At 39.5% G+C, this 21,578-nt stretch overlaps 1 protein-coding gene across 3 annotated transcripts in view; it reads right to left on the reverse strand.

The window, feature by feature from the left end:
- The window catches only part of TENM1 (teneurin transmembrane protein 1), a 697,668-nt gene that overhangs the window by 364,723 nt on the left and 311,367 nt on the right, over positions 1-21,578 (reverse strand). For all 3 annotated transcript variants that reach the window (XM_075538255.1, XM_075538256.1, XM_075538254.1), the window contains exon 5: positions 18,859-19,097. In XM_075538255.1, coding sequence (XP_075394370.1) covers positions 18,859-19,097 — 239 coding nt within the window. The remainder of the gene's footprint in view (positions 1-18,858; positions 19,098-21,578) is intronic.

Genomic DNA, 21,578 nt, shown 5'->3' on the forward strand with positions numbered 1-21,578 from the left:
AGGTACCAATAAAATTGGTAAGAAAATAGCTCTTCCTTTCCAATATTTTCTTTTTCACAATGAAAATCCTGTTCCTCAAAACATGAATATTTTTAACTAATTTGATTATCTCTCAAGACACACAGATAAAATTAGAATTGTTACATTGATACCACTACCGGAAGTAAACTCAATAAAGTCTAAAGCTTCTGGGTTATTTTTACAGTTAAAATCCATTGCCCTGTGAAAGTACATTTATGTACTACATTCAAAAGGGTGAATTTTCCTGATCCATAAAAGCTCTTGATTTTTGATACTAAGATAAAATAATACAATAGAAAAATGTCAAAGAGCATGACATTAAAGTTCACAAAAGCCTCTTAAACATATGAACAAGTATTCCGCTTCATTCATAAGAAAAACAATATAAAATGTCACCGAAATTCCATTCCTACCCTTTTTGACTTTGAATAATTCAGAAGTTAGTAAATAATTGTTCGAAAGTCTGTAGGAAATAGCTTTTATACATTGATGACAGGTGCAAAAATGGTAGATCTCATATGGAGATTCATGAAAAGTCGTCATGATTTTTTTAAAACTCTCCTTTGTGTCAATATCTATTTTCCTATCATTTGTTATTCTGCATCCATTGCTAATTCTCCTAGATTTTACTTAATTTGTGGTATGTCTATTTGTTCATATTTAACACAACTACATTGCCACCAATATTTCAAATGCCTAAAATGTCACCTCTGGTGGACAAGTTTCAGCGCAGTTTCCACACTTAGAAAGACTAGGAAGAAGGATGTGGAGGTCTACTTCTGAAAAATGAGACCAGTGACAACCTTAAGAATGGGCATGGCACGTTGTCTGATTCTGATACAGAGACAGGAGATGAGTGCCTACGGTTGGAAGGAGAGTCTGGGAGAAAGTTGCCTTTTCAAAGTCGAACTAACCTTAAGGACTGGGAGGGGGGAAAGTTTTCAGGAACTTTATTTGATGAAATGGTATGACTTACAATGAGAAGAAACCACTATATACATCCATTTATAGTCAGAAGGAATGCAAGAAGTTTGAATCTTGGAAAATTGGAAATTGTTAAAATTGAAGTAGAGTGTGTTACAATGTAAGGACAACAGGTTTAAATGAAATACCTGGACCATAGTTTCTTGAGTTATTTGAAAATGTTCCTCAATTTCTTACCATTCGTTGTCATCAACATGTCTGGAGTCATTCTGTTTTCACCTCAGAGTATGGGGACTATGACAATTTTTGTTTATCATTACAAAAAATTGAATAGTTTTACATTTATATAACAAAGTGAATGGGCTTGCCAAGCTACTTATATTGTTATTTCCTGCAATGAATATATTAAGGTCTTTTATTTCTGGAAATTTTCATCGACAATAGTTTTGAATATCAGTTCTATTTCACAGCACCTTTTTTTCCTGGGGGAGTACAGTTATAAATCGACGGCATTTATTTGCCTATCCTCTGTGTCAATCATTTTCTCTAATGGGTTTACCTCCTCATTTCAACTTCATTCACTTCACTGTTTTAGGAGTGCCACTTGCTGTCCTACCGTTATGTTTTCAGGAAAATCTTTTCTCCCTTGTTGACTGTTCAAGATGATTTTTGTATTTTCCTTCAAGGTATTTCCTGAATTTAGTCATCTCTCATTTTGTAGTTGACTTTTTCTCAGTTCTGTTCTGCATTTAAAAATTTATCACTTGAGACTTTTTTTTGTCATATCTGCAAATATTTGTTTGAGGACACGTAATTAAGAGTGATCTGTTTTGTGGGTTTTCTTCTGCTTCGGGGTGAGTTTTTAGGAGGTATTTTCCCTTTTTCCATTAGGTAAAAGGATCAATTCTTTTTGTTTTCTTCTTATAGAGCTTTGACTAGATGTCATCTCCCTTTTCCTGCTTATTCAAAAATAGTTCCTTTACCTGGACCAGCCACGAGAGCTGTACGCAGATAGAAGTTGGGAATGTGGGTGGTTTAATTGGTTTCTTAGTATGAGTGTGTCTTTTCCCTTTTACATAGGGCACTGCAGTTAATTTCATCTATACTGCCTTTGAATAGGAGGTGGTAGCATTTTCTCTCTAATTTTGGGAGTTACTTTTATTTCTGTAGAGTCCTAAAATTTTACCTCTTGTTTTCTTCATCACCAAGCCTCTGAGGGACATGCCAGACCTGTTTGTCCACTAAGTATGAGACTGCTTTTCAGGGTTTTATCTTACCAAAGTCTGACACCCACTGGCCCCAGCTTCTATATATCCCTTCTCCATCTGACTGCTAGCATTGGTATGGACTAGAGAGTTAGTTGTGCTACATCTGAGTATTGGTTTGTTTTTCTCCTCCACTTATACATCATTTGGAATTTTAGAATTATCTCTTTCCTTTTTCTGCCGTTGAAGTGGGTTTTGTTATTGTTGTTGGTTAGGTGCCTTTGAGTCAGTTCCGACCCATAGTGACCCTAGGCACAACACAAGGAAACACAGCCCGGTCCTGCCTCACAATTGTTCTCGTGTTTGAGCCCATCCAGCCAGCCACTGTGTCTGTCCACTTAGTTGAAGGTCTTCCTCTTTGTTGCTGCCCTGTTACTTTGCCCAGCATGACGTCTTTCTTCAGGGGCTGGTCTTGTTAGATTGGGGAATGGAATGTGAGCTCACATTGGGCGCATGGAAGAATAACGACCAGTTGAGATGCAAAAATGGCAAAAGGAGTTTTATTTTTCTAGCTCGAGCTAGGGCTTCCCTCCCTCCACTGCCCAGCGCAGCGGGGATCCAGCGTCCAAAAGGGAATCAACCTCGAGTTCTTTGTTCCCTGGGCTTTTATGGGGCTAGGGACCAGGGGCAGTCCAGTGTTGCTGTTCTTTAAACTTATTGGAGAAAACTTCTGGCATCAGCGTTGTCCAGTGGTGGTTGGTGAGTAGTTCCGCACGTATTCTCTTGACTGGTCAATTGGGGGATGGTGGTCTCTGCTCCCTACTGGTCAGTCTGGGACAGGTGATACCTTCTCTGACAGAATTACCCCAGTGTCCAGGAATCTGAAATTAGAGCTTAAGCCTGCTGCAGACTTTGGTTTTATACAGTCTGTCATGGTGCTGGTGCCGGCAGTTGTAAACCAGGGCCCCGCAGTCTCTTCGGACATGTCAAAAGCGCACGTGATAAGTCTTGCCATCCTTGCCTCTAAGGAGCATTCTGGTTGTACTGCTTCCAAGAGAGATTGGTTGGTTCTTTTAGCAGTAGTCCATGATAATTTCAAGTGGGTTTTAGGTGGTTTGAAATGTTCTCCTTGGTGAGAGGAATTTCTTTTTGGAGGGTTGTCGAACGATTTGGACTTAAGGGACCATCATTTTCCTGTGGTAACTCCAAGCTCACCGTTAATATATTCATTGTCTCATATATATATATCACATGTTGATTCCTACATCTGAACACTGGATACCCATAATCTCATATATAGTGTTCCCTTGAAATAATTGTCCAATAATAAGGATATGTTATAATTTCCCCTGTCCTGTCTGTGCTCTTTATGTTAAAACTATGCATCAGTAAGATAGTTGACCATGGTTAGGGTTTCCATCCATGGATTTGAACAGGGACAACTCTTCTAACAGATAGACTGCCTTGTTTTCAGGTGTGTGTTCTTGAACTTCACATAATACCGCGACCTACATTTCTGTTGATTGGAAAGTTAGGGGTATTACCCTGTGTCTTTGTCTTAGAAGTTGTGGTAGGAAACATATGACAGCTTTGGCAGAAGGTTCAGTGGCAGAATCTGTACTTAGAAGGAGAGAGTGCCTGTTGTGTCTGATTACTGATGTCTTCTCTGGGTCTGGAACACCAGTGTCATGTATTTGACATCCTTCGTTGAAGACATTGAGTTTTGTTCAAATACAAATAGCTCGGGGGAAGTGTAATGCATTTATTGTTGTCATAGTCACTTATATTTTCCTGTGAATTATTTTATTGCATGGGTTTCAAAGTTAAATGCTTACCTCAAAGGGAGGCAGGTAATAAAAAAGACAGAAGCTGGCAGTTTGAGTACTTTGATGGACCTAAATATGCACGATCCTTTTGGAAGCAGCCACTATTTCGCTCCAGTCAATGATACTGTGGCCACAGCACAGCCAAGAATAGTGTCCGACACACAGTAGGTACTCAATAAATGCGGGAAGAAATGGATGAATGAATGTCTGTAGCTGTCAAATACAAAGAAATCAGAATTTTTCAGCAAACCAGAGCTATTATATAAAATCCCCTGAGTTCATATTTTAACATAGTCAACAGTGTTTGACAAAATCTCCGTGTGTCAAGCAAAGCCTGTCTTGTTCATCAGATTCATTTCTAAGATAGGACTGGTTTCAAAAAGCACACAAAAGATGACTGAGACTGTAGGCTTTGGTTATGGGGCAGAACAGAGCTAACAGGTGGAAACAGTGACTGAATCCATGGCCTTGGCCTCATTAGCAGGGAGTGCTGTTGAGATGGTCAATGAATAGTCTAAATATTTTTTATTACTCCCTTATCTACTCAAATCATAAAAGACATATGCACTACAATCTCCCACTACATTCTTCTGAGTGCTGATAATTCATTCTTTTAAAGCTAAAAGACATTGCTATCACTGGGCTCCTATAACACTCATTTTTGAAAGTACTTCCTCTGGGTTGCCCATCTACGCTCTCATTTTCAATGTTCACTTTTGTCCTCCCCTGTTGATAAGACCTTATGTATACAGTTACTATTTTACTGATTAAAAAGACTAGATTGATACCTAAGAACAACCAGAAGGACATATTTTATATGCCAGTTTATTCAAGAACAGGATTTGGTCTGGAAAACCAAGCAAAAAAACCCCAAAGCCAAACAACAACAACAACAACAACAAAAACCCCACAGAGCAGGCAAGAACAGAAACTAAAGATGCTAATGCTTTGTTTGGGTTTTGTTCTGTCTTGGAACAGTCTGTGTTTTAGGCATGACAAAGAAAGAATCTATTCGCACCATCTGGCTTTCAAACACTCCCACAGTCTCTTCTGTTGGTGAGTCTCACTAATGCCATCTCCGTAATGGCATCCTGGACGGTAATCTTTGAGCATGTGCCATCAGATCCTGAAGTAGCACTGAGCATGCGTAGTGCCTCACCACCTTTCCCTGCGCAAATACAAACTCGCATCCTCTCCAAAACAAAAATTTCAACCAAGCTCAGAAGTCATCTATTCCTTCCACTACTTCAGGACTGACTGGGGCTAGCTTTACCATAAACAGCACAGGTATAAAAATCCACTTGCCTACCTGCTGGGCAGCCGGGAAACCACTGAACTCTTTGTTAGCTAGAGTATTGTCGATCATCGAGATTCTTTATCTGCAGGTAGCATATGCTCTTTAACAAAGCCACTCTTATTTCACAAATTCCCACAATAAACTTGCTTTAAATTTCCTCACACTTGACACCTCTCTCTCTCTCTCTCTCTCACTGATGTGTTGTGTAACTACTCTTAGGTTTGTAGCTGCTGGCTCTGGGTAAAATCCACAATTGTGTATCTTTTTAATTTAATATTATTTTCTTTTAAATCTCTAATTTTATTACTTATTTCTGCAAAGCATCTGGGGATATGGGATACACAAAAGATATCATGAGGTATTGTTATTTTACATATTTAATATTTATGTTTAATTAAAATTAGAGTTCACAGTAAGAGGAAATCTAGGTTGTTCCTTAAGTGAACAAAAGTTAAAATGACATAAGAACTGTGTCTACTTCATAAATAATGGGGCCGATGAATTTGGTGAAACTTATGTATATCAGACCTCAAAATCTTCCTCTTGCCATCGGGAGGTTTGATGTCTAAATTACTGAATGCAAAAATAATTCTGATCTGATATGTATTCCCCCACATAATTCACAATCAAATATATGTACATAAAAATGTTCTCCTAATTGTATCAGCCCCAATAAATTGTTAAAATAAAAAAATTAAAAAAAATGTTCTGCTTATATGCCCAGAGGTTGAGCATCGTATATTAGGCGCTAGGTGCTGTCATAATCTTATTTTTATTTCTTTCTGGCCATAGTCACACCTAGTTTATTTGAGGGCTCAACTGTCTCCTCAGATGGTCGGTGTGCACGTGCTGACCTTCAGTTTCCTAATCATTTGATCAGGACAAAAAGATATCTCTTAATATAAAAGAGATGAAATGAAAATCAAGAGTTCTTCACAAAGCACCAGGTCATGTCTTTTGGCCCAGAAATTTCTGTTGCCACACCCCAGCTCTGACATTTGTGAGACCCTTCCTTAGAAAGTCTTGGGGTGAAAAATTACCCTAGAAGTTATCTATGTTGCATAAGGTCCCCATGATCTGGAGTAGGTTTTGATCAGCACCATAATTTGTTTATTATCATCTTATAGTGAGCCTATATTGAGGTCCAATACAATGCAGTGCTCTTTTGCAAATACTATACTGTTATGGGCACACTATTAATGGACGTGCAAGGATATCAAAGGAAGAACACCTTGTGGGATTATACCTAGTCATAGACTTAACCCCCCTTGAGTAAACTGGCTCATTTGATATGCTCCCTAAAATCCCAAAATACCTAACCAAGCTCTGAGTTCCAATGACTCAGAGCTACCCTACCCGGAGTTTCCAAGATTGTAAATCTTCATGGGAGCAGGCAGCCTCATTCTTTTCCCATATAGCAGTTTGGTGAGTCCAAACTGCCAACCTTACGGTTAGCAAGACTAAAGAGTAACATACAGTGCTACCTGGGCTCCTCCATGTTCCATGGCTAGATTTAAAGTATAGAGGGCTATCGTTGGTTTTTAATGCTCGGTATCTGGAATCTAAAATTCTGATATCTAACCTATTTTGGACATATTATCTGTCTCCGAGAAGGACATCATGTGTGGTAAATTTGAAGGTGGTGAAAACAAGGAAGATCTTAATAAGATGAATTGATGCAGTCACTTGCCAAAATCTGACCAAACCCAGCAGCAATTGTGCATACAGCCACTCTGAGTCAGAACAGCCCGGAAGGCACGGAACAATTACCACCATCCTCTAACCTTACCTGGAGTGTGTGCGGGACATAAATGGTTACTTTGCTAGCCCCTTTACCAAGAGGTTGTTTGGAGGTTCACATCTATCCAGAGGTGTCGCTGAAAAGTATGATGAATGCCTTCTGAAAGATCAGTCATTGGCAACTCTATGGAGCAGAGTCCTCAAACATACATGGAATCGCCCAGAATTGGAGCTGACTCAAGGCAGATGGTTTTGGAGTATGATCTTGTTAGCTGATCAGGTCATTCACAGCCATGATTCCCCTTGGTTTTCATCAAGATCCCTCGAAGCTTGGAGCTACCTCTTGTTTCCCATGTTCTCAGCTTCCTCTCTCTATTTGCACCGTCCAGTAAGTGGGATCAATTGGCTGATCACTTCAAAAACTCTCTCTAACAACTAGAACTTACTGAGCTCTTGTCTTCTTGCTCTACTTGCCCTGCAAGCTCCCAACACAGAGTGACCTTGGGGTGACAGGCCTTACTTATCTCCCTTGACACCCTATAGCAGGGGGGTCAAAATCAATTAAAATGCAGACCATTTGGTGCAACAGGCAAGATTCACGTGGGCCACATCATATTTACAAATTTTGTTAAATTTATATTTTGAAGTGAGGATTCAGGAATATGGATAGGATAATTAAAACACTACATAGTTACTTTTACTTAAACATTTATATTATTTAATGAATTTATAAAACTAAAATTATTTTTTACCTGAAACTTGCCAGCACTTTCCTCTTACAAGTTTTCACTTACCTCTTATGTTGCGACCAGAAAATATAACAAAGTAACTAATAAAAAACACAAAATGTTGGACAGCTGACAAACGTGATGCACAATCATAATGGCTTCCCTCTAAAAATGTTAATTAGCACTGCCGCTAGATATGATTCATAACAGCACAACGCAGAGTGCTCTTTTCACTATTGGGAACTTTGTACATTATGTGACACTGAGAGTGGCAGACATATCACTTCCAAACGTCACTGGAACTGAGCACGTTTAAACAAGTCCACAGGCCGCCAGGAAAGGTCTGGGCCACAAATATACTCTTCTTCAATAGTGAAAGGGTTAACAAGGGAATTGTGCATATGGTATTGCTTTGATCTCCCCTTAGTGCTATTTTCTGCATAACAATTTTTTCTATTTTGATTTTATTTCAGAGCATCATGAGTCACAAAACATTATCTCGAGGACCACATGTGGCCCATGGGCCACCAGTTTGACACTTCTGCTGTACAGAGTTGATTTCCCTATCTTAGTTCTTCCAAGCATTTTAATTTCAGGAACTCTTTAGATTTTTAAAAAACACCATGGTCTCCAAGAGCTTTGATTGGGATTTGGGCTATAGCTCTTCTAATTCACTCTGTGAAATTTAACAAGTATAAACTTTTCTGCAAACTGTTTTATTGATGAATTTTTATTAATATTATGTAATTGAACAATAGCACTAAATATTAACACGAATAATACATTTTCTGATAACTTACCAAAAAAACTGTGAGGAGAGTGACCCTGCCTCCCATTTGTGAAAGAGCTGGAGTGTCACAACGACTTGTGCACTCAAATGGATTGTGAATTCCCACTTCTCTTGGCCTCTCTAGAAATCTCGCTGTGTACTCTTGGGAAAACTGTAGTGAACACGCCAAGGTCTTTGTGTTATTATGAAAGCAGTTGTCCTTTGTGGACCCTTGTAAAATGTCTTGCGACTTCCAGTGGTCCCCAGACCACCCTCCTTGACTTTCTGTTCTTTCGTCACATCTAATGGCTTTCGTCTCATTTTTCTAGTTGCTCCTGCTTAGTCTGTTTCTTATCTTCCCCCCAAAAAAACAGTATTCCGCACAATTCTAGCCTTCACTCTCTTCTTCTGCATTCTATTCACACAAAAGTGGATTCTTTGAAAATTCCAGTACTATCTATTTAGTAATATAATAGGTATCTCTACTGGGATATCCATCTTTACCTATAAACCTCTAACTTCTATGGCATCACCACATACCCAGGCCTTAAGCCAAGTATCAGTGTCTCCTGTCCTGCCACATCTAATCGGTCACTCAGTCATGTGTGCTTTACCTTCTAAATACTTCTTGATTCTATCTCCCTCCTCTGCATTCCAAAAAATGCATGCCCTAGCCATCACTCCGTGAGATTGCTATTATACCCTCCTAGTGTGTCTTTCTGCCTTTGATTTCACAATCCCCATCGCCTTGTCTGCCAACTCCAACCCCTATGCTATTAAGAGTGATTGTTCTAAATGTAAATATGAACAGATGACTCACTTTCCCTAATGAAAAACCATAAAAACCTACCCATTTGCTCTTGGAATAAATTACAAACCTCTTACTATGGCTTAGAATGATTTTCATGATCTGCTACTACTTACCCTCTTCATTTCCTTCCACCCTCCCATATGCTCCATTTCTGCTTTCCCAGGTATTTCAAATTACTCAAACATATTATGTCTTTTTACCCCTCTGTGAGGGGAATATTGATGAGGTTCAAACGAAAGGGTTTCCACCCTACAAGATGTCACTTCTTAGTGTTGACAGTGATGAGTCAGATAGTCAGCTGGTGAGACTGGCCCCGCTCACTCATTCTATATGAAAAATGCAGTCACATGTCTACAGTTTAAAATGGGCTAACCTGCCATCTGTTTCAAAACAATTGCTCTAATTTAGTTTATTCTTATGTACTCCACAGTAAGTATAGCTTAACAAGTTATGCAATGTGGTTCTAAAAATACTCATATAACATATCTATATATGTATCATATGTCATTTGGATGGCGAGAAACTGAGTTGAACAGGAATGCTTTCTATAACGAGATTCAAATAATTTACTTTGCAGTCATAGGAACCTTGGGAATTTTTTTCTCAGTTTGCAAGGCTGAATCGTGCTGTGCAAAACTTAAAACAAATGTACTTTTTTATTGCTTCTGAGAATAGACACAACACACCCACATCCATTCCACAGTTTCTACGTGTACCATTTCGTGACATTGATTATAGTCTTCAAGTTGTACAGTCATCCTCCTTCTCAGACTGGTTCTTCTTCCTTCACATACAGTCATTGGCCTCTCAGTTTCCTGTGTAATATTTGAGTTGCTGTTGTCAGTTTGATCCCATATAGAGAGTCTTACAAGAGCAATATTCTCAAGATTAACATTCTTTACTAGTTATGTTAAACAGTTTTTGGTTTAAAGACTCCAGGGGATATTTTTGGATTAAGGTTTAAAGGCTATTTTATATGACAACATCTTCAGGAGGCCATCGTGGCTCGAGGAAGTGAGAATTTGATATTCTATTCTATATGCACGTCCTATTTGATCAAAGATCATTCTACGAATATCTGATCAAGAAATGATAGCTGGGAACCACACAATTCTTTATGGTCTCATGGCAAAAGAGGCAGTTATTTATGGAGGCAATTGCACACACATTCCATAATCTCCTCCTATTCCTTGCTTTCCTTCTTCCTTTATGGTTCCAGTCAAACAGAGATTAATTCTAGTGCCATGGTTGATTCCTTATAAGCTTTTATGACCCTAGGCACTAAAACTAGGAGATAACAAAGATATATTAAACATGCTATTAGGTCATGAAACCATAATGACAAACCTCCAAACCAAGAAACAAAATTCTATGAAATTTTTGATTGTATACAATCAGCCTCAGAAGCTACATTTTCTTATTTGTTATATATATATATAACAAATTTTGGCCAATTCACCTTGGTATAGGTGTTCAACTTATTGGCAGGAATAAGCTGTGTCACCTAAACCTTGATCGCTGTGATCTTTTTATCACTGCTCACTTCCTCTTTCCCCTGTCCCTCCGGCTTCTGGTAAACTACGAATAAACTGTGCACTCAATACATTTGTCTTTTGTCTTTTTATATAAGTGAGGTCATAATATAGCTGTCCTTTTGTGATGGACTCATATCACTCATCATCATGCCTTCTAGCTGCATTCATATTGTAGCATGCATCACGACAACATATGCCTTGCTGGCTGAGTAGTATTCCATTGTGTTATGTACCAGCCTTTGCTTAGCAATTTATCTAGTGATGAGTAGTTACCTTATTTTTACTCAAATGATGCACAGCATGTAATTTTCACATACTGCATAACCCATTTGCACATTAGTTTCTTCAAGGCATAATGACTGTCATATGTGTGTATGTTATTTATATAAGTGCATTATATGCAAAAATATGACAGTTCCATCTTTCAGCTCTTGTGATTGTTTTCATATTAAAAAAGTAAACTCCAAAATTAGTAGTTTGCTAAGCCCTCTTTTATCATGAGATCTATTGGCTCTTTCTCTATTTCCCAAAGTCTAATTTTAATTTCCCTACCTAGGCTCAGAGATTGCTGTGTGGGAATTACTTAGCAAAGTCACTGCTTATTGTGGAGCCTGCTAATGTGATAATATTTTGATATAAGTTATGTGTTGAGTATCCATTACTCACTATCCTGGAGCCCTGGTGGCATCGTGTTTATGTGCTGGGTAGCTAGCCATGAAGTCAGCAGTTTGAAAACACCAGTCAGACCACTTCTCTGGAGAAAGATAGGGATTTCTATTCCCAGTAAAGAGTTATAGTTTGGAGAACCCAAAGGAACAGCTCTATCCTGTCCTATAGGGTTGCTATGGGTTGGCATGACTTGACAGCAGTGAGCTGGTATTTTTTGGGCGGGTGGGGGGTGGTTACTCATCATCCCAAGAAGTCATTCTTATGTTGTGTCTTAAATCCACAGCATGCTGGAGATTAGAATAAAAAAAAACACACAGTTTTTGCTTTTCATGAAAGTGCTTTCATTCTGAGCAATAGGAGCTCACTATGGTTCTGGAAATTGGTTATGTGACACCTGATCACCCTGGCATTTGAGTACATGTAATTTGGATCAAATTTATACTTTTATTTATTACAGATAAAAATGCCACTTAATGTAGTGGGGATGAAACTTATGGAAGATATTTTACCTAAAGGTGATGTGGAATGAAAGCATAAATCTTTTTTAAAGGAGGGTCCTGATAAATACATGGATGCTAGATTTATAATCTGACTGATGTTACATCACCATTTTCCACATCCATCCATCTTTGGAAGAATTGCTAGAAAGTTGGTAGATTCATGAGTGGTGGTGGAAAGTCAATGCTAATATAGATACTGCCCTTATCCTGAATGGGTTCAAGAGAGTAAGCTGAAAGAATGACACAGTAAGTATGAGGCATTACACCACAAGGATTTGATAAAAGTCTATAGGATTGAGTACGATACAGTTTAACACTTTATGCTGAGTCATTTATAGACTTTTATAAGCTATTATGCATTGTAATGAAAATGTATTTCAACTTAGCTGTAACCTCCAGACAACAACACAAAAACAATTAGAAGCATCAAAGCACCACTAAAAGAAACCTCTCACTGCCAGAGTTGATTGATCCATGGCGATGCTACAGGACCGCTAAGAACTACTGCTTAGGGGTCCCAAGATTTTACACCTTTATGAGAGCAGACAGCCTCCCCTTTCTCCAACAGAGAAGCTAGTGGATTTGAACTGCTGACTTTGCAATTAGCAGCTCACTGCATAGCCCGTTCTACACCAGGGTCATTCTTCAAGGAAGAGGGAAATTAATAAAACATGGAAAAGTGACATAGCAGCTTTCTTATGTTCCTAGCGGATTCTTGTGTGATGGACATCCAGTGTTTGTAAATGGATTTAGATGACTTTGGCAAGAAAGCAGACCCAGGCCTGTCGTGTGAAAGGAACATGCATGTTCTCTGTGCGCGCCTCACAAGGAGCTCTGCTGGCGCAATGTGCACGTGCTGGGCTACAAAGCAGAAAGGACTCAAAATGGGACAATCTACTCCGACAGGCATGAAAGCCAACACAACTTTGTGGTCGGATGTCAGTGGTAAGACACCCCACAACGGCAACAGGTTTACCTTGATGGAATCATCGCATTCCAGCCTGTAAGAATCATTCCTTTGACAGGTGACGAAAACTCTTGAGGATAAGTCTTCTCCACAGTTCCATTTGGTAGATGAGAACACAGAGGCACAGGGACTTTCATGAAGTGGTTAGTAAATGAGAGACAGCATTTGGGGTAAACATAGTTATCTATGTTTAGTCACATTTTGTGTGGTGGGAACATGGTATTTATTGGGGGGAAAGCTCCATGTCTGTTCTGTTAAACAACTGACACCACATCGACATGCTTGAAATTTCCCAAATCAGAATATGCTACAGGCCCATTTACCATAGATACTCAAGTATAAGCCTACTCGAATATCAGCCAAGGCATCTTATTTTACTACACAATTGCATTAAAAATGTGCTGAAGAACTCTGCTTATACACGAGTATGTACGGTACTTCCCTGCATGGGGTGGCGGTGGGGGTGGGGTGTGTATTGGTATATTCCTTGTGAGAAGGGCAAAATGAACCAATTGAAGTTGTCTCTGTCTGTCATCCTGTCTCCACACTGCCTCGCTCCACGGGAGGAGCAGTCCTAGGACCAAGGGGACTTCCGGCTAAGGGACAGACAAATGTACTAAACTCAATGCCACTTGATTTGAGGGAGGCGAGCATGGAGAGGTAGGCTTTGCTCGCTCGAGTAGTCTTAGCCCTAATCATTGGGTCAGAAAACGGGGGGCCATATTGTGTCTCTTCCAGTTCCGTATGGTTAATATCCCTTCTGGCCAACTTGCTAGTGTCGCCGAGAGAATACGTCATGGCAAGGAGCTTTCTGGACTTCAGTGGTTCTATCCGTGGAGCTGAGACATGACCTGCTTCCCCAAAAGAGGCATAAATGACTCCTATTTTCAAGGCAGAGGTGAAGGATCATCCTGGGTTTGAGAGGCTGGCTCCCGTAGGCCTCAAGATTCAATGCCTTAGAGCTAAAATTGACCCAAAGCACAATGTATTCCAGTGAGCTTCGCTTTCCTGAGAATTGCTATTACCCTTTAGTTAAACTGCTGACTGTGGAGAAACTTGATCAAAACATCAACTATTGCCAGAGAGCCTGTTTGTGCCCTTCACCACCATTGATGAAGCACCTTAACCTCGCCTTCTCATAACACCTTGCATATGGTCATCTGTCTTCCTGACTACTCCTTCATATGGCTTATTTGTAAATTCAAACAAATGTGCGTCACCCTGGCACTGATACATCACTGACGCCAAAGTATCAGGGAGGATGAACACTAAGGACATATTTTTTGATTCAGATGGAAGAGTACAGATTTACGGGGTGGTGAGGACAATAGCCATTCCATGAGATCTTTATATAATCAGTACTTTCCCAGGCCAACCGTCACCAAATCTTATTTCCTTCAAACTTACTCAAAGAAATTATTCTCTTGCTGACCCAAAAGGGGAGCTTTAGGGGTGGGGTTGGTTGGCTGAACTACCTAGCTTGGGCTTTTCACGTGCTGTGTTTCCACTGCTTTCCAATGACTACTGAGAGAGTCATAGTGCACCGAGCATCTATTGAAGTCCCATTGGTATTGGTGTGATTTCCTCTAGTGGATTGAGGGCAACACGGCATATAGCCATTAGTAGCTACAGGTTATGTATACTGGATAATGGAGGAAAATGTAATTGCAGAAAGGAATTTTCACAGGAAACAGAAACAGTAAATCGTCTCAGTGAAAGATTTTACTTGGGTTATTCAGCAAGTGTGAGAGGGGGGTTGAAAACAGGTGATGACTCTGACAGATGCAGCAAGAGTGGAGGGTGGGATGGTTTCGTATTTTGAAATATAACACGTCTTATTCCAACCACAGAAAGCCATTTAAAAATCATTTTGTAGGTTACAGTTCTTATGAGACATCTTTCACCTTAAGGCCTCCATGAATTTTGACACTACACCATTGAGATAGCAGAGTTTGGGGGAAATGGAGGCAGAGATTTTATGGGACTTCTTCAGAGTCAGAGTCACATCATTCCCAGTTCACAACAGAGCGAGGAACAAAGTGAAGATGTTTTCCATTAACATCTCTTCATTTGGAAGCCACTCAACCGACCACACTACCATGTAGCCTGATATTTGTGGTGAAAAAGATCCCACAAGAAATTATTTCAACTGATTTCTCAACAACCAGTCAATTTGAATCGAGTTTACCCCTGCAATAGATGACTTGCTATATCTAATTTGATTTGTATATTCTAGAAGATATAAAAAATTTGCCTTTTCAATTTTTTTGGAAGACTGAGCAATGAATGAGCTAGCGGTATGTTGGTTTACTTTCATGCCAGAGAAAGATGAGGCTGTTTCCATAAAGATTTCTAAAGTCTAAAAAATCCCTAGTTAGGGCCACTATGAGTCACAACTGACTTGATGGCAGTAGGTTGAGGGTGGTTTGGGGGTTATGTTTAGTTTACTGGAAGCAGAGCTGGGAGGCTTTATGTTTGAGAGTATATGCTCTGGAGTAAAGCCGATTCAGTTTGAATCCCAGGCAAACTACTTCCTAGTGGTGTGACTTCTTAAGGTGACCTCCATGTGACCTCTGTACTTTGCCGTGCCTCTGTGTCCTCATTAATTTTTAAAATTTGCAATACTGAAAAATACTTTTAAGGATTGTTGTGAGAATTCAATTAACTCATACAAGTACAATCTGTGGCATTATTCATTTTCTCACTAATTTCCTATTGAGAGGGCTGCTGTATGCCAGACACTGTTTCTGATGCTGGGACATAGCCATGAATCAACCAATGAATCCTGATACCTATTTTAATTGTATTATAAATAATAATTTTAATAGAAAAACAGTGATAGTAATCATAATGGGAATGAAAATAGCAAAAGTTAACACAAGATACTGTGTTTTAGATAGGTTGGCTCACTGAATCCTTACCACAACCTTACAGGTACGACACTAACTAACTCAAGTCCATTCCGACTCATAGGGTCCCTAGAGGCCAGGTTAGAACTGCCCTTGTGCGTTCCTAAAACTGTTAATGTTGATGGGATTAAAAAGCCTCCTCTTTCTCCTGCAGACGGACTGGTGGTTTCGCCCTGCTAATCTTGTGGTTAGCAGCCCAGTGCATCACCACCATCCCACTAGGGATCCTACAGGTAGGATATAAATACTCATATTAGGCCCATTCTACTGCTGCGAACACAGTCTTGGAAAGTTCTTTTTTAATTTCATGTTAATAGGCCTAATAAGTGACAGAGGTCTAACATCCATGCACATAGTGAACTACATTGCGTTACTGATAGCAAACTTTGATGCTATTTTCTGTCCCATAAAAGGCAGCCCTTAAAATGATTGAAATGCTCTACTTTCCCTCCTGAAATGAATACATAACCTCGTTAAATAAGCCTGACGATTTACAATAAAATTTTTGATAGGTCACTGTAACACATTTACATAGGAAGACACACTTTTAATCTTTCGTAAATCTATGAATGAAGAGCTTAGTAGTACTTGGATCTGTTTACATCAGGGTTAATTCTTGTCTCTAAAATATGATCTCTATACACAGCAAAAGTTAATTAGGAATAATTCATAAGATAAGAGTTTGTCTCAGACTCAAATAAGCATATTTTACAGGGCCTCTATGTACTTAAACCTCCAAAATTAGTCCTTATATTTTATGGTTTCATATTAAAATAACATTTCAGCTGCAGCACTTTCTCATCACCCTTAAGCAACCCATCTCATATTGGTTGTTACAAGGCAAATAACCCATGCGTTGGATTATCCAAAAATGACTGAGATAAAGGGCACATTTTTGGGGGTCTTCTCAAGTAATATAATCCACATTTAGAAGAAAGTCCAAATATATTCTGAGGGTGTGACGAAAGTATAAAGACAAATTCACACACCGTCATTATAGGGTGCGATGGCATACTGTTGGCATGATCAGTGACTTCCTACAACATAAATCTTTTAAAATGTATTACTACCCCTGCTCAATAACTAAGGAGTGCTACTGGTGCAGAGGACTGAGCATCAGACTTGTAATAGAAAGGTTTGTGATTTGAAATCCACCAGCTGTTCTTCAAGAGAAAGAGTGGTCCCATAAAAACTGAGTCTGGGGAAACGTAGGGGGCACAGTTCTACTCTGTCTAAAAGGATTGCTAATGCATTGAATTCGACTCCGTGGCAATAGGTTCGGTTCTAAAACTAAAGGAACTTGAGTGACTCAGTGGGGATGCTAACCTGAAAGGCGGATGTGCAAACCCACCTGTAGCTCCACCGAAGAAAGAGGTCTTATGGTTCTATAAAGATGTACACCCTGGAAAACTTCTACTTTGTCCTATAGAGTGGGTCTGAGTTGGAATCAACCAGACAGCAGTGTGGTTTCGGTGTGATTCCAGAACTCCTGTAGAAACTAGTTATGTGATTGAATAAATCTATATTTAAAAATTAAAAATTGGTTATGTGAACTTTTTTGTTGCTCATATTTTTGATAAATGAGAATCAATCACATTACATTTATTAGTTATAATTATAAGAGTGTCTAAATCCCATTTTTTCCCTACTTCTGAGTCTTGTTCACTGTGTCATAATGCATTCCCTTCAAGGTAACCAGGCTAAACATGAGAAGATGCCGGTGACATACCTGAATAGAGCGTTTTCTGCCCTAATATTCTTTTTGTTCTAGGAATAGCGTCTCCGGCAAATGCAAGTTTCCTAAGCTAATTTACATTTTAGACTGCAGAACCACTCAAGCACGGAAATTAATGCTCGGTCAAAATAAAATGCCATGTAGAAAAATCAATCCAATTTGCTATCAAGTGAGGGTGACTTTAATCAGGGTGACTCAAGAACAACAGTGGTTTTTATCTTACAAGGGGAGAGTGCCTCAGGACTGCTTTCTGTTTACCTTCCCACACACGATAACCATATGATACCCCAGCGCCTTGCCAAGTCAAACTAATAAGACTGTTTTTCCTTCTTTCTGTTTTCTGTTTTTTTTGGGGGGGTGGGGGAGGATCCGGGTAAAAATCAGAATTCTTGGGAAAGAATTGTGGTCTGGATTTTCTGATCACTTCTATCAGTGGACTTAGAGTTTTAGGAAATGAGAACCAGAAGAGTTGGCAGCAACAGCAGCATGGTTGAAAGGAGTCCTGACGGCACAGTAGGCTACACTTTGAGTTGATAACCCCAAGGTCAGCAGTTAGGAACGACCAGCTAGCTGCTCTATAAGAGAAACATAAGGCATTCTACTTTCGTGAAAATTTACACACACCTACTAGGGGCAGTCAGAATCGACACAAGGGCAGTGAGGTGTGAGGGTGGAAAGGAGCCTGCCGGTACCCTAGTGAAGAGCTCAGCTGACAACTGAAATGTTGACCACTGGGACTTAGCAGCTGTTCTGAGGGAAAGAGCTGTCGCAACCTGCTTCCATCAACATGAACATCCGGGGACCTTCCATGGGGCAATTCTACTCGTAGGGCCACCACAAATAGGAATCGACTTGGCAGCAACAGGTCCTCTTGTGTTCCCTATAGTGTAGGAAGCTATGATAGCTCAGTACTTATGACTTTTAATGAGAAAACCATAACAACCTTTTAATTGAGAGGAAAATGGCTAATGACAGTAATTGCAATCAATAAGACTCCCTTAATAGTGTAACTATTTCTTCTCAAAGAGCAATCCGTACTCTCCTCAGCAGTATCTGGAGGTAAGGTAAAACAGCAACACCAACAACACACAAAACCCTTAGAAGGCCCTTTGTTATTTATATCACTAAGCCTTGGTCCAGATTTGTAGGCCCCTCACTCAGACCCCACATGCCAAATGAGACTTTGCTTAAGAAGACACTGAGACATGGGCACAGGGCTTACCAATGACATAGGCCAGCAACAAGGCCAAAGTCACTGTGATCGCAGTGGCGCTCAAGGCTGTGCACTTCCAGTTGCAGCACCTGTACGGTTTGTTGAAGGTAAAGGCAGGTCGAGAAAAGGTGCTTCGAGGAAGCGGCCTGGGAGGGGGCGAATACACGGTATTGGATGTCAGAGGGTAGTTCTGGCTGGCAGCACTGAAGACAGCCGAGGAGCCAGATCCGTGCTTGAACAGGAAATGCCTGCGAGAAGGAAACAAACGTTGGGGGCTATTAAAACAAATCCAGTTCTTAAAAACAAACAAAAAAAAAACCCCACACGCGCCACTAGCATCATACAGTCATGCTCTGGCAAAGATCACAAAGACTGGGAGGAGCCTGTGGAAGTCTTCCCAGAACGCGAGTTAACTGTAATTGCTCATGGTGGGCCCCTTCTTGTTTTCTCCGTTAGACATTTGAGAAGAAAAGAGAACTCTTGTGCTCTTCAGCTTGCTAGCCAGTGGAGCGCTCCATTTATAGGTGTTAACATTCCATATGTGATATGATTTACTATACCACTCTCTGGTGTTTTATTAAACCGCTCTCAAGAGTTGATTCTAAACCAGAAAGAGACATCTCCCTTGGCATTTTGACAGTTAGAATGTCCCAGAAAACAGTATTAGAGAATTTTCTCACTATTGAATTTTAGATACTAGCGTTGGCAGTTCCAGTTTCCATAACACTTTATTATAAAAAAATTGTCAAACATACAGTTAAGTTGACAGAAAAATAGACATCCATATATTCACAAATCTAGATTTTAGAATTAACATTTGCCTATACTTCAGGATTTCAAAACCACCAGCCGTTTCTTGGAAGAAAGATGAGGCTTTCTACTCCTGTAAAAAGTTACAGTCTTGGAAACCCACAAGGGCAGTGCTACCCTGCCTTATCGGGTTTATAATTGAGTTTGGTATTTGGGGTTTTATACTCACGTACTGTATAAATATATCCCTCTCTCTCCATCTTTCAATCCATGATAAATGTTTTGAAATGTTCCAAATGTTCCAAAGTAAAAATCGCATGTGTTAATACACTTCCCTTCTCTGTTTCATCTTGAGTTCAATGTTTTTTGATAAAATGCACACATTTTAAGGGTACCTCATTGAGACTCGACCAAGGCAATTACCTTTGTAGCTCCAACCCCATCAAGGTACAGAACAGTCTCATTCCTTCCACAGAAGTATTCTCATGCCCTAAGTAAATCCTTAGACATAACCCTACGAGCAACATCTATTCTGATGGTGTTTTTCTATATCTCTGTTCTAGAACTTTCTATTAGTATAGTCATGCGACTGTCATGTTTGAATTGACCACAGAATGATTATTGAATGTTCACGATTAGTGTACTATGAACCTTTCTCAAACTGTAATGAGTTATTTACATGAAAGGAATCTCTAAATAAATGGAAGAATACAAAACACACAGGATCTCATTTAGCTTTCAATCATATGAAGTGAGAATGAAAGCCATTGATTCTGACCCATGTGACTTTATCGGCTACACCAGATCCTTATGGTACCCAGAAGTTCCATGGTTTGCCTAAATTCACCAGAGTTAGCGAGCCTAAGTCACTGAGGTTCCAACATCCTTAATTGTGGCCACTCCATCATTCTGGGGGAACTCAGGTACACACAGCTAATTAAAACACATGAAGACCCTCTATGTGGGGATTTAATGTCTACAACACAAAGACCTTTTATGAAGTACAGAGCTACCATCACCTTGTACACGGTAACATGCGCCCAGATGCATAACTCCGTAAGATTGTTATTTTAACACTCATTTTCTGCTCCTAATTTTAAAAACCAAAAGCAAGTACATTTAAACAGAAGTAAATCCCCTTTGGCAGTTAACGAAAAGATCCACATTCGAGCATTGAATGTATCAAAATGTTAAAGGGTTTCTTTTTAAAAGACTATGCTGCTGAGACGAACGCTGGCGATAGAGTGGAGTACTTGGACTTCAACTATAAGGTCAGCAACTGAAAAGCCCCAGCGGCTCTCAAGGAAACAAACGAGCCTTTCTATTCCCAGAAAGAAGGGCTCAAGGAGAAAACACATGTTTTGAAAATGATGAGGGAAACAAAAGTACAAAAGTGCTTGACACAGTGGATGGACGGATGGATTGTGGTAAGAGTTGTACGAGTCCCCCAAAAAAATGAGTTTAAAAAAAGAGTTACAGTTCCAGAAACCCACAAGGACAGTTCTCTGTCTGAGCTGGAATCTCCACCATGGCAGTGAGCTGGAGTTTTGAGTTTTGGATGTTGCTGAAGAAAGTCACATTCGCAGGACTCTTTAGAGGGCAATCTGTCACTGCGTATGCACAAGATGTGTGAATGGTTTTAGCAAAGAATTATGCCAATAGGAGTTTATACTTAGAAAAGTATGAGTATGACAATGTGCACAGAATTATTTATAATGGCCACTCACACAACTAAATGCCAATAATAGGTTCTTATTAGAATATCTTTTATAAACACGGCAGAGTACTCAGCAACCATTGCAAAATATGTTACAAATGAATATATATTCACTAGGAAAAGTGGGTGCAGATATCAATTGAAAAATAGAGGCAGATTTCAAGAGTATGAGCAATAAGATTTAATTTTTAAGAAAAAATACATATGGAAGAAACACTATATCCAAAGAAAATTAATCATTTTCATGACCTTTGGGTAATAT

This window comes from Tenrec ecaudatus, chromosome X (assembly GCF_050624435.1).
Source record: "Tenrec ecaudatus isolate mTenEca1 chromosome X, mTenEca1.hap1, whole genome shotgun sequence".
Lineage (NCBI taxonomy): Eukaryota > Metazoa > Chordata > Mammalia > Afrosoricida > Tenrecidae > Tenrec > Tenrec ecaudatus.